We start from the raw sequence: 13,351 nt of genomic DNA on the forward strand, positions 1-13,351 counted from the left end.
AAAAAAAATCCTCATTTGCACATCCTTATTGTCAATTACCAAAGGATCTCTAATCTCCATTTATTTAACTCTCTGAGGCTTCTGAAAGTGTACTTAAAGGGATAGTTCACCCAAAAATGAAAATTATGTCATTAATAACTCACCCTCATGCCGTTTATTTTTGGAACAGACAATGCTGAATAAAGTCGTAGTTTTTGCTATTTTTGGACCAAAATGTATTTTCGATGCTTCAAAAAATTCTAACTGACCCTCTGATGTCACATGGACTACTTTGATGATGTTTTTCTTACCTTTCTGGACATGGACAGTATACCGTACACACAGTTTCAATGGAGGGACTGAGAGCTCTCGGACTAAATCTAAAATATCTTACGGGTTTGGAACAACATGAGAGTAAGTTATTAATTATTGACATAATTTTGCAAAGTGGGCGAACTAACCCTTTAATCTAAATAAATAGTATTTTTATTTAATGACAGAATTGTTAAAGCAATATTTTAAAGTATTGCAAAAATATTTCAAATATTTTAAATTAATTGGTAAACTATATATTAAAAAGATATATAAATGTTAATGTGTATATATATATATATATATATATATATATATATATATATATATATATATATATATACACACACACACATTATACATATACATATATTGTTTAGTTTGTAAAAAATAATTACAATTTTTTTTTTAAATTGCTTTGGGTCACTTTTTGGACATTTAACGGTAACAGGCAGCTGGCAACTGGCCAAGTATGGAGGTCAAACTCTGGCACTGAGAAAGTGGGTCAAATCTTTCAAACACTAGCAAGTGAGGTCAAGCTGTTGCACATCGACATTTGCTAGTGTGATGCCTGTGGGAGTTTGAAACTATGAGAGCATATACTGAATGAAGGGCAAAAAAAAAGTATGTGTGAACTATGAACAGGAATATTTGAAGTATGTGATGAGATGTATTCATGTTTATTTTCTAGATAAAACCATGCCGTTTAAAAAAAGGAGACTGACTGTGAAGCATTTTTTTTTATCTTCATCATCATCGATCATCATCATCATCATACCAGCTGAGAGTCCATAGAAACCACACACAGACATGTACATCATGCATGTGCAAACAGGAAAAAATTACTTTCTATGGTTTTATGAATATGGTTTGAATACAAAAATCCACATATTCTGAGTCACTCAACTATGTGACATGTTAGAAGGGTAACCACCCTAAATAACGCAATGCTGAAGTAAACCCAGCCTGCCATAATGAAACAACAGTGGGCCAAAAATGTGTCAACAACACAGAATGCAATTACAGAATCATAAAACTGTGAACGTTATGAGCAGTTACCCAACTCAGAGATTGAACCGATCGAGGGTGGATGGTTTAGATCACTCATTCTGAGCAAGAAAAATGTTCAAATGAAAATGCTGAAAAATGCGGGTCAAAATGTTGTTGAAACGTGTCTAATAACAGTTTAAATTTTTTTATTTGTATGGTTTTTCTAAGCATTTACATATTTAAAAATAACAGTTTTATTTTCTAAAACATTTAACATAGGTTTTATTTACTTAATTATAAATATAAATGATATTTTCTGATATATATATATACATGTGTGTGTGTGTGTGTGTGTAAGCCTTCGAATTCCATGGGTGTTGTGGTGTAGTGGTTAAAGATCTGGGTGTAAGGTTACAGGTTTGAATCCCTCAAAGAGCAATTCATTGTGCTATTGAGCAATATGATTTTTCTTGTAATAAATATACACACTTAATAACAGTTTTTGCCAAACAACTGCTCACATGCTCTTACATAAACCACATGGATCATTTCAGACTGTGTAAAGGAATGTGATTAACTCACCTCTTTCATGAGCGCAGGCAGCGATAGACGGCTTTAATCGGTCACATTGGTCAAAGCTTTGGCTGCGTCTGTTGGTGTTTGAGGTTCGAGCTTTACTCTCTCCACCCTCCCTCACAGAGGGACTCGGAAGCCTGCAAAGAGCTAACTTAGAATAAACTCATCCTTTTTCTTTGAACAACAACTATATATGATGCAAAAACACAAGACTGGAAAGACATTTATATAAATAAACCTCATTGACCTTTTTGTGAAGTCCACATCTGATCATATGAAAGAGAACAAAATGACTATTAAAGGGATTCACGTGCTTTTTAGGACCTGATGACACACGATTGGATCTTGTGGAATCACAAGATCACCAGTAGATGGTGCTGTTGTGTAATAATATACTGTACTGGGAGGACAAGGAGAGGTAAATAAGATCTGGGGTGCTTCTCAATATCCCTACTCGTCTCCTCGCTCCTCCGTCCTCCATCCTATGACCCGGAAACCGATCGAACACAGCCATCTTGAAGGACATCTCTTTTTTTTTTTTTTTATTTTTTTTTTTTTATTCAGTATTGACAATACAATACAACAACATCTGTTTATGCCAAGGTTGATACACAAATACACTACTAAAACAGGCATACAAAACAAACAATAAACACAAAATAAAATAAACAAAAAAAAAAGAGACCAAATTACATAAAAGGATCAAATTAAACATATTTAGAAAGTACAAGATCGGTCTTAATAGCCTTTCTATTTTTAAGACCTCTTACAGTGGTGTGATATTGTTTTAGCTCTGCTAAAAGGTGCTCAAAATTTGGTTTGGACTCTGCCCATTTCTTCTTATGAATATGGAATTTTCCTAAGACTAAAAACAATTGGACAAAAAAAGAAAAATCCTTATCTGTTCCACCATCCTCAAAGTAAATAAACACATCTTTCCCCCTCAATGTTAAAGTTTGTCCAGTTTTACGTCTTATATAGTTTTCAACATCTCTCCAAAATATCTTACTATATATACAGTCATAAAACAGATGACAAATTGTTTCATCAAAATTACCACAAAAGGTACAGGAATATTCAATGTCAATTTTAAATCTCTCTAAAGTTTTCTTTGCTGGGTATATTCTATGTACAATTTTATAAGACACCTCCTTTATTTTATTATTTAAGAGGAATTTGTCCCCAATTAACCACATTCTTTCCCATTTGATTTCTTCAAACTGAGAAGCCCAAAAGGATCTTGCTGCAGGAAGTGTTTTAGTGTGCATTAGATTCCTAATGTATTTGTTTGGGCATTTTTTGGTAGTGATGTCAATGTCGCCAAGGAAAATTTCTTGTGTAGTCAAATAACTGCCACTTACAACAGTTGAGTTATATTTTAAGATCTGAATGATATTTCTTGGCACAGCATCAAAAACGATAGCATACTCCTTAGGGGAGACAGGAAATTTTGCTTTTGAAAGAAACTCGTCATATGTTAGTAATTGTCCTTCTGTGTTCATGAGTTGTTCAACTAAAAGAATGTTGTTATCTACCCATCTTTGGTAATATATAGATTTATTTTTATATTGAATATTCCTGTTGTTCCAAATATAACAGTTCGTGGGAGAAAATCTTGAAGGACATCTCAATTCTCTAATTGCACCACGAGGAGACGAGGATCGAGGAGGGAGGAGGCTTCATGAGGAGAGATGAGCGAGGATACACAGGTGTATCCTATGCGGAAGTATTTTATCGACTTAACGTGACGCACGTATAAATTCTCTTCCCCCTTCACATCTGTTGTAACAATTTTTATTTATATTTTACCTTTTCACTTCAAATAAACCATGCATGTCATTATATTTCAAACAGGGCATCTTGCTTTATTAATATTTATTATGAATGTCTTAATTAACAAACTTTAACAACATAAGGGCAGATCCCTTTAATCACAGCTGATGACACTCTGAAGTAACGCTGAAGGGAGCGAGGATAAATCATTTCACTTGATTCAAGTCCTCCATCCTCACGTCTTTTCCTTGCGTCCTTCCCTCGCATCCTGAAAGGGTGGAGCTAAGACACGAGGAAAGGAAGCGAGGAAAGGAAACGAGGATGCACAAATATGAATTGAGAAGCACCCCTGGTGTGATCCAGAAACATGGAAAGCTGACCTAAAGTTCTTTTTCTGAGCTACTGAGAGTCTGACAGCTTTTTTCTGGTTGGAGCCTTTCGATGGATGACTTCAAGATCAAGACAAAACAAAAGAGAAAGAAAAAGCGATGGACAGAAAAGAAGTGTTAAGTGTTAAGAAGAAATAGCCAATGTTTTCACAGTGTAGTTAACTAAACTAAAACTATAAAAAAAAAAAACATGATCAATTATCAAATTAAAATAAAAACTGTTGCCCTGGCAATTAACTGACGTAAAATATGTTGAAGTGGAAATATTAAAAGGATTAAAACTGAATCTGAAAAATAAAATATTAATAAATATTGTAATAGCTTATATATAGCTTATAAAGAATACTAAAATAACACTGTAAATAACATAACTGGTAAGTTAGAAATGGAAATGAAATGTTACATAGAAATGTTGAAAATGTAAAAAAAAAAAAAAAACTATAAAGAGTAGTTTAAGAGAATCTGAAAGTATAACAAACTGAATGCAATATTTAAACAATTATCCAATAAAACAAGTCTTAAAGTCAGAATTGTAATGATTTCAAAATGTAACATGTTGGCCTCTTTAAGTAATATTTAAGTCTAATGCAACAAGAAGAGCATTTTCTAAAGACATTGCATTATTTCTTAAAATAAAATAAAATACATTTTTCTCCATCCAAATTATTTTAAGTTTAAAAGTTAATTATAGATGAGTCAGTACAGCTGCTATGGAGTCTATGTCTAAGAATAAGCTATCCAGTATATTAGCTGGAGAATAATACCTGGGCTGCAGGTCTGTCTGTGGTTTCCGTGCACATGTGGAGGAGGTGTAGTGTTGGTGGAAGGGAGAAGGACAGGAAGAGCTACGGGGAGGAGTGTGAGGAGGCAGGACAGGACTGGTGCATCGCTTGGGCTGCTTGTTCTGGAGCAACTGAACATTGCTGGAGGCCTGTTTCAAAGTCTGCTGCTGCTTCTGTCGGAAGCGTGACAGAGTGAAGAACAAGCCTAAAATAGCCTTTAGATTGCCATTACGGATCTCTGTGGTTTGGAAGAAAAAGAAAAGAATCTTGCTGACATCTTGTTTCAAATGTTAATGGGCACTGGTTTAGTTCAGAGTCCACTGACCTTCGGCACAAAGTCCCTTTATGTTCACCCCTTTAGCAGACAGAAAGTCCAGACAGGCATCAATGTTCTCAATCTGTTTAAGAAAAACACAGACATACATAAAGAGCTTTTGCTGTCTGAAATCAAGCCTAATAACCCGTTTTGAAATTGCTCCTTGGAAAATGTGACCCCAACCACGGCTGGTTTGCACACTACACTCAGGTGTACAGAGAATATAACCCAACAGATGGTGCTCAAAAGGGTAGATTTGTGGTTTACGACCCTGTTGGTCCATCCTGCAGTGCTCCTGTGACATAACATCCTGAGTACTGGTGAGACGACAGACTATAGCACGCTGGTTAACACCAGGGTTTTAAGGTCAACAAGACCTGCCATTGTCCTCACTGAGATTGTTTCTTAAAGGGACAGTTCACTCAGAAAATTAGAACAGTGTCATCATTTGCAAACCCTCATTTTAAGTCAAGTATATATTTGATATAAATGTAAGATCTTCAGCGAACAGGAACTTAACCCTGTAAAGCCTGTTTTTTTATTGAGTATCATACTTGATATAAGCTTTTATTAAGTATGATGTAGGACAATATATAGAGCTCATACTAGAGAATGAGAAAAAACACCTACAATTTATTCAGAAGCTCAAGCTGAGCAAAAATATGCAAATTGGTGCAGATGTTGTTATTTAAATGGCCAAATGTAATATGAAACAGTTTAGTTCTTGCATAAAATGTACATAAATATCAATTGTCATTCCATAGCTCTCAATAATGCCTTGATGGATGATTTTTAAATGCTTCATTTTGTGCATAGTTTAATGAAGATCTCACAGCAAAAAGCAACCTGTAGGGTGACAGTATTAGAATTATACTAAAAGGCCCTTTACTTGCTAAAAAATACAAATTGTCAATAAAATGACAGAAAGAATGAATGTAGTAGATTGTGTACAACAAGCTTTCAGCAAATTTTTGGAGTTTGACAGTCTGTGGTTTGTTTATTTTCCAAACATGCAGGACAGAAATTGCAATAAACCAATTTTGAGTCTTACCATTTGATCGCGACTCTCTGGGAATCTGTTGATATCGTCAATCTTCTCATTTGCTGAATGGAAAGATATATATATATATATATATATAAAAGAATGGCATTAAATTAAAGTAACACCATTTTATTACTGTTTTTCGGTTTTATGAAAACATCATCGGCTGGCTTTTGTAAGTACAACAGAAATCCTCCTCTGGCAAATGTTTATTTTATTTGGGCTTAATAAAATGTTCACAGCTCAGTTTGTAGCCTCATAAACCATCTACAAATTGCCCCTTTTCAGAAACAGATCTTATAAATCAGCTTCAAAACACGTTCAAAATAATAAAGGTGGGGAGTTTTCTTGATATTCATGTGTGTCCATTTCTTTCCCAGTCCTCCTTCTCAACCTCCTCATTATAGTTAGAATTACCGGTATGGTGAGGCAAAATTTTAGGTTTGATGTATTAATTTTTTTTTTCGTAAGGAAGAAGGGGGATTTGTTGAATTATGGAAAATAATTTTTGATATCTTTAATCTTACCTACAACCTGAATTATTTCTGCCAGCAAAACACCGTCGGCAACATCCCGTTGGAGGTCTTTAATCAGGCGTGTGTGTCCGGACTTGGCTAGGTAGTGGTTGGCCCAATCTGTATAAATCTATTCATTCAGAGAAAAATAGAAATAGACCAGCACTTAACATCTAACTCTGGGTTCAGGGTTTAACTCTGGGTTTTACATGGATGAAAGACAAATGCCACACTGTGATCCATAAGCTACCGTTTAAATATTAGAGGTAGTAAAAAAGGCTGTGTTAGGCTGCATGTGGGAATAATAGTCTGGAATAATAAAAACATAGGGGAAGAGCTATGCATAACCAGGTTCCATGTTAACATGAACAAGCATTACGCAGTTAAGCGAATAACATTAATACAAACATAGCATGTTTACACACCTGAATACATTAGTGTTTATATCCATCATATTCTGTTTGGGGTCTCAAAGACCTCATAGTCATTTTTAAAACTTGAAGAGCATACTGATCAAGTATCATGTTGATAATTTATATCTTAATACTAAAGTATCAGGTTAATACTTCATCTTCATCTTTTCTTATAAGAACTGTCCAATAACCACCTGGTAGTGTTTTGTGTCAATAGACTAAAAACAGTAACATATTTTAGTAGCATTTATAAACTATTATAGTATTTATTTATATTTTGGCATAACATTTATTTTTAGTAATTAATTTGTTTTAATATATTTGTTTGTAATTTTTTATGTGCTTTTGTAAAATTATTTTAGAAAACTTTATTTGTATTTTAACTCACTTATTTTTTAAATTACATATACACATTTTTAAAAAAGGTTTTCATCTAATATTTACATTTTATTTTAGCTTTATTTCAAGTACTGAAACCAGTTTTTAATACTTTTAGTTAAAAGTAACAGTACTTCAAAAAAAAAAAAGTACCATGGTATTACCATGGATTTTGTTACTACCATACACCATGTTAATGGCAGTTGGAGTATCACAGACTTGGAGAACCATGCAAATACAAAATTTCAGTATGATTACAGTAATTAGTACTAAATCAAAGTACTATGGTAAATTCACACCAAATCACTAAACCAAACTATGGTACTACCAACGCACTTTATATAAAACAGAGCAAACCTGCCACACTGCATTTCTCAAGTTTTCTTCAAGTATCAAGATCAGTTCAATAAATCCTTACACCTTCACTGTCCCAAAACAAATTCAATGCCATTTTCTTTAAAGTGAAGCATTTTCCAGCTTCCTGGTCAGAGCAAAGAGAGACAGAGGTGCAGTGTAAGGGCATAGTAGTATATTAGTAGCGGTGTTTGCTGAAGGGTGCCCACTCTTGGCCTCTGGGATTGGTGTGTGTGGCTCACCGCTGCTAATGGAGCACTGTAGTAAAACCTCCATGACCATGTCTATGTGTGTGTGTGTGCTGTAATTACAGGCCAACTGGCTGAGCTTTTCATTCTACCCTGCCACATGAAGAACTTGGCTCTTCGCTTTCTTCAAGGCTCTACTGAACGTATGAAGCTGTATAAACACATGTACACACACACACACACACACACACAAACACACAGGCATGAGCTTATACACTGCTGCCGCGGACCAAAGGAAGAACATTGCATTTTTACTGAAGATTTGCTCTGACCAGGTCAGCAGGACATATTTTGAACATGTAAATATATAAACTTTTAGCTGGGAGCTCTACAAACAGTAGTCACAATGGTGGTAATGTGACTAAAGAGAAATTCTTTCTAAAACATGAATGCAACTGACACGCATATTGTGGCATAGTCACCCTACTTGCAGATCAAGTCATGGTGGAATATGGGCACAATGCATAAACAAGCTTTAGCTGGCAAAGTTTACTAAGAGAAATAAGTCATATTGTGACCTTTATCGGTGCAGTTGTGAGATATAAAGTTGCAATTATGAGAAAAAAAGCCATTGTTTAGAGATAGTCAATTGTGAGAAACAAAGTCAAAATTGTGAAATATAAAGTCGCAAGTATGAGAAACAAAATCACAAGATTTTGATTAAGCAAGATGTTACAAGTATCCGAAACAGAGTCGCAATTGTAGGATATAGTCACATTGCAAGATATAAAGTTGCAATTACGAGAAACAAAGTCACATGGCAAGTCACAAAGTTGTAAGTAGAAGAAAAAGTTGCAATTGCGAGATAAAAAAGTCGTAATTATTAGAAACAAAGTTGCACTGTTTCTCATACAAGGTACATTTATGAGATTTAGTTTCTCATACTAGGTACGTTTCTGAGACATGAAGTAACAATTTCGAAAAACAAAGTCATGCTGCAAGATATAGTCCTGGTTTCAAAGACAGGGCTTAAACTAAAACAGGATTAGGCCATAGTTCTATTAGGACATTTAAGTAATTTTTTATAAACATGCCTTAGAATAAAAACCTTACTGGTGTGCAAATTATGACAAAACAAGGGCACTGACATATTTTAAGAACAATCAGTTCACAGTTTTTCAGTTGAAACAACTCAGACTTACATTTTAGTCTGGGACTAGGTTTAAGCAATATCTGTGGAACCGGGGTATAAAGTTGCAAGTACAAGGAAAAGTCGCAATTGTGAGATATAAACTCGCAGTTATGAGAAACAAAGTCGTAATTGGGAGATATAGTCACACTGCGAGATATAAAGCTGCAATTATGAGATGTAAAGCCATTCTTATATATATAAAAAATGTAATTATGAGGAAAAAAACTGTAGTGCAGACTGCAGTAGCTTTTATTTTTAATGTGGTCAATTTATGGTACCGTGAAGATAAAAATGAACAATCTCAATTAATTACTTTTTTATTATTATTATTACACTTAGTATAAACTAAGTATTCCACTGTTTGTGTGGAATTAAACTATCAAAGGAAGATCATCTAACAGAACAAGAATCAATGCAACCACAAAGCCACATACAAATTAAACATCAACGTTCCAACCTGAGGGTCTTGAGATGTTTCTTTGGTGGTCTGGTATTTTTTCTGTAAAGTCGCACTGCCTTGACTCTGCTGCCTGTAGATGGGAGACTTCAGTGGGATGAGGCTGGGCTGCACTGGCTTGAGAGGTACATTCTGGTGGGTCGCAAGACTCCCAACCCTGGCTGGGATGGGTAGAGCAGTGCCATGCACAGGTTTGGGCAATCCCGGCTTCATCTGGGAGGCAACTAGAATAGCAGGCATCTTCTTATCCTTTTACATCCAACCACGCAGATGCTGGCACCAAGTCGTCTGGTTGCAACCAAAGGTTTGGAGCAACCGCACACTCTGACTTAACAGCTGGAGCAATGCGATGGGAAGTGTGTCCACAAACTCAAATTCATACAGCACTGGGAAGCTCAACGGCACACAGAGGTCTTGCTAAACCTTCTAATAATATGATTTTCCCATGACAATTGGCCAAATCCTTCCCCTCATCAACATCTTCTGTGTTTTTCTTGTCCAATGAAGCTCTTACTCCATGTACGGCTTGAGATCTGGACTCCGCCCGCCACTTGCTTCTAGTTCCACAGCAACGAACAGTCTCCCAATATAGCCCAGCACAGCCGCTGCTGAGAAGCCAACACACTGTGGCAGGCAGAAATCACAGATAAGTGGGAAGGCAGGATGCAATTGGTTGTCAGAGCAAAAGACACCTACAGTTTGTACACGCAAATGTAACCAGCCTCCAGATGCAGTGGCAGCAAGGCATGACTCTCAAGCTTGAGAAGGATTAACAAGCCATTAGCAAGACAGCAGATGTGTCTTATGGGAAAATTCTACATTAATACCCCTGGGTGACAGCCTAATCAGACATAATATCACCCTTCTTGCCAATGCACTAGAGTAATGGACATTTAGCAAGCAAAGAAGAAAAGTCTTGCATTAGTTCACAGGTAAAACTTTTTTATGTCACAGACCACAAAATTTGGTGATTAAAAATGGAATGGCAGCTCTGTATTTTAATAAAAAATAAAAATATTGTGATTAATGTCATAATTTCCAAAGCAGAATATAATTGAAATGTACGAAGAAAAAGGAAAATAATTATATATATGTAAAAAGTTTCTATCAGCATGCTGAGAGAGGGAGTGCAATTAAAATTTGTTCTGAACATTTTGTGACGCCAGTTTTTTTAATCCCCTCTCATTCTAATTTTGTTCTAAGTAAAGCCAAATTGTTGCTATTTTACAATGTGGCTGTACAATCATAACTAACTTCAAATGGAATTAATTGAAGCAAAATGCTAAGGATTGTTTGGTCTTGTTGTCATCTCAACAAAGCAATTTATCCACTGCCAAAAACATCTATTTAGCATTATTAAATCAGTAAAAGACCAAAACTGCCCCAAAGTCTAAGTATTTTACTTGCTGTTCAACTGATGCGGTTTTACCATTATTGAAATGTTAAGTCTCACTCGACCCTGTTTTTCGGAAGTCGCTGAATTCCACTGGCTGGCCGCGTTTCTATCAGCATGCTGAGAGAGGGAGTGTTTGGTTATTCACACAGCCCGAGCCGAGGCTTTGGGAGGATGAAATTCTGTTGAAGCAGCAGTTTTGAGTATCTGTAGACTGAACCCAATAATCCCAGTGTGGATGAGTGAAACTCACTGCCTCTCTAAAGCCTGGCACTGATGCACTTTCCTCTGAGAACCAATCCACTGACTCCAAAACTGTGTTGAATGTGTAAAAATGGAGATGATGCCAGTCCAGATATTTTAACTACTGCCAATCAGATACCACAAGAATACTCCTTGAAGGCATACTGCCTTTTGACGTCAACATCCACAGCAGAAGATGTCCAAAAGTACATGCCCAGTCTATTTCACTATACATTTCACTTTTAAAGATGGCCTTAATGCTCTTAAGATATGGAAAATGACCACTTTTCCCATTTATATAATAATTATAGATCTGGGGCAGTAACTGAAAGGTTGCGAGTTCAAATCCCCTTTTTAATCTTTACATGTAAAATGAATGAAAGAATGAATAAGAATGTAAATCGGATTGACCAAACAAATGAAATTAAAATACATTTCCATTCCTTAAAAGCTAAAAACTGGAAGAAAAATAGAAATCAAGGAGAAATCGAGTCGTTTCAATACGTATCTGCACAATCCGGACTTTTACACGAGGGAAATCTGCTTTATTTATCACTCCACTATTGAAAATATAAGATGGAACCTTTTCTGTCCACAAACTTTTGCTGAAATTTTACAAATTTGACTGCATCTTTAGAAAAAAATTCCAAAATGAAGTATCATAATCAAAAGCTTCTGGACAGCTAAGATGCACCATATCAGACAAAAGGGTGTGCAGGATGTGAAACAGACACTCAACTTCAGCAAAGCTCTGCAGTCACAGGAGATCAACACCTCGGACCATCAGCTGACCGAAACACAATCACGTTCAAATCTAAAACCAGGTACTTTGAGGTGCATGTTCATGCACACACTCTGGTTCCCATTCCTGATAGCTGTACAGATAAAAAATATGACTGCTGCACATGGACAGTGGCAAGCTTCTGCTAAACAGGATGCAGACCCACAGATAGCAATTCACTATCAGCACAACGCCTAACTGATGCCAGAAGAAAAGCTCTGTACTACTTCTTTAATCCAACTAAGTGACGTGAGATCTGGAAAAATACAACAACTCTGCAATTAAAATTGCCAGGTTTATATATATTCATATATATATTTGCCATGGTTGTCAATTTGTAGGGGAAATAAGAGTAATAATAATTTAGCAAGGCATACAATTGTTATGAACTCACATAACAATTATGCACCATGATAATATGTTATTTAAGAAATTCATAAAATTAACATACAATACCGTTCAAAGGTTTTTTTATTATTAATACTGTACCTTTATTCAGCAAGGGCACATTCAATTTATCAAAAGTGAGAGTTTACATTGTTATATTTCAGATAAACACTGTTCTTTTGAATTTTCTATTCATAAGAGTATTTGCTGGAAAAAGTATCACAGTTTCCATAAAAATATTAAGCATCACAATTGTTTTCAACACTGGTAATAGTAAAAAGTGTTATGCAGCCATGACAGGAGTAAATTACATTTCAAATATATTAAAACAGAAAAGACCTATTTTAAATCGTAATATCTTATAATATTCCTGTTTTACTGGATTTTTGAGGAAATGTAGCCATGGTGAGCACAAGATAATAGACTTCTTTCAAATACATTACAAAAATATTAACAACTCCAAACTTTTTAACAGTAATGTATCTGAAAGTGTTCCTTAGATCTTATTCCTTGGAAAAAAAATTATTCTTTGGGAAGAAAAAAAATATAATTTAATTAAATAATAAATAATGAATAAAGATTAGATATTTTAAAGATAGCTGGTAAGATAGTAAGGATCAAAAGCTATCACACCTTTCCCATCCATAAACTAAGTAAATAAAAACAAAATCTACCTTAAAGATGAAGTTTAAAGACCTGCCCAATGTACAGTAGTGATCACCAACAAAATAGGATTAAAAAAAGTGTGACCTAGTAAACTCAGGGTCATGAAGGTCTATTCCACTCCATGCATTTCCATTCACAAGCTCAGTAAGAGGCAGCAGACGGAGTTTTAGCACTGCAGTTTATGAAACAGTTTGAATGGAGACTGTGAAAGAGAACAGAGTCTCA

The 13,351-nt window shown here is 35.2% G+C and overlaps 1 protein-coding gene across 1 annotated transcript in view; it reads right to left on the bottom strand.

Moving 5' to 3' along the window:
• Positions 1–10,026, bottom strand: part of LOC132133791 (neuron navigator 2-like) — a 72,623-nt gene extending 62,597 nt beyond the window's left edge. The window contains exons 1-6 of the mRNA XM_059546763.1: positions 9,657–10,026; positions 6,687–6,804; positions 6,169–6,221; positions 5,127–5,199; positions 4,784–5,039; positions 1,864–1,994 (exon numbers count right to left, since the gene is read on the bottom strand). Coding sequence (XP_059402746.1) covers positions 1,864–1,994; positions 4,784–5,039; positions 5,127–5,199; positions 6,169–6,221; positions 6,687–6,804; positions 9,657–9,896 — 871 coding nt within the window. The 5' untranslated portion in view covers positions 9,897–10,026. The remainder of the gene's footprint in view (positions 1–1,863; positions 1,995–4,783; positions 5,040–5,126; positions 5,200–6,168; positions 6,222–6,686; positions 6,805–9,656) is intronic.
• Between the last annotated feature and the right edge of the window lie 3,325 nt (positions 10,027–13,351).

This window comes from Carassius carassius, chromosome 50 (assembly GCF_963082965.1).
Source record: "Carassius carassius chromosome 50, fCarCar2.1, whole genome shotgun sequence".
NCBI lineage: Eukaryota > Metazoa > Chordata > Actinopteri > Cypriniformes > Cyprinidae > Carassius > Carassius carassius.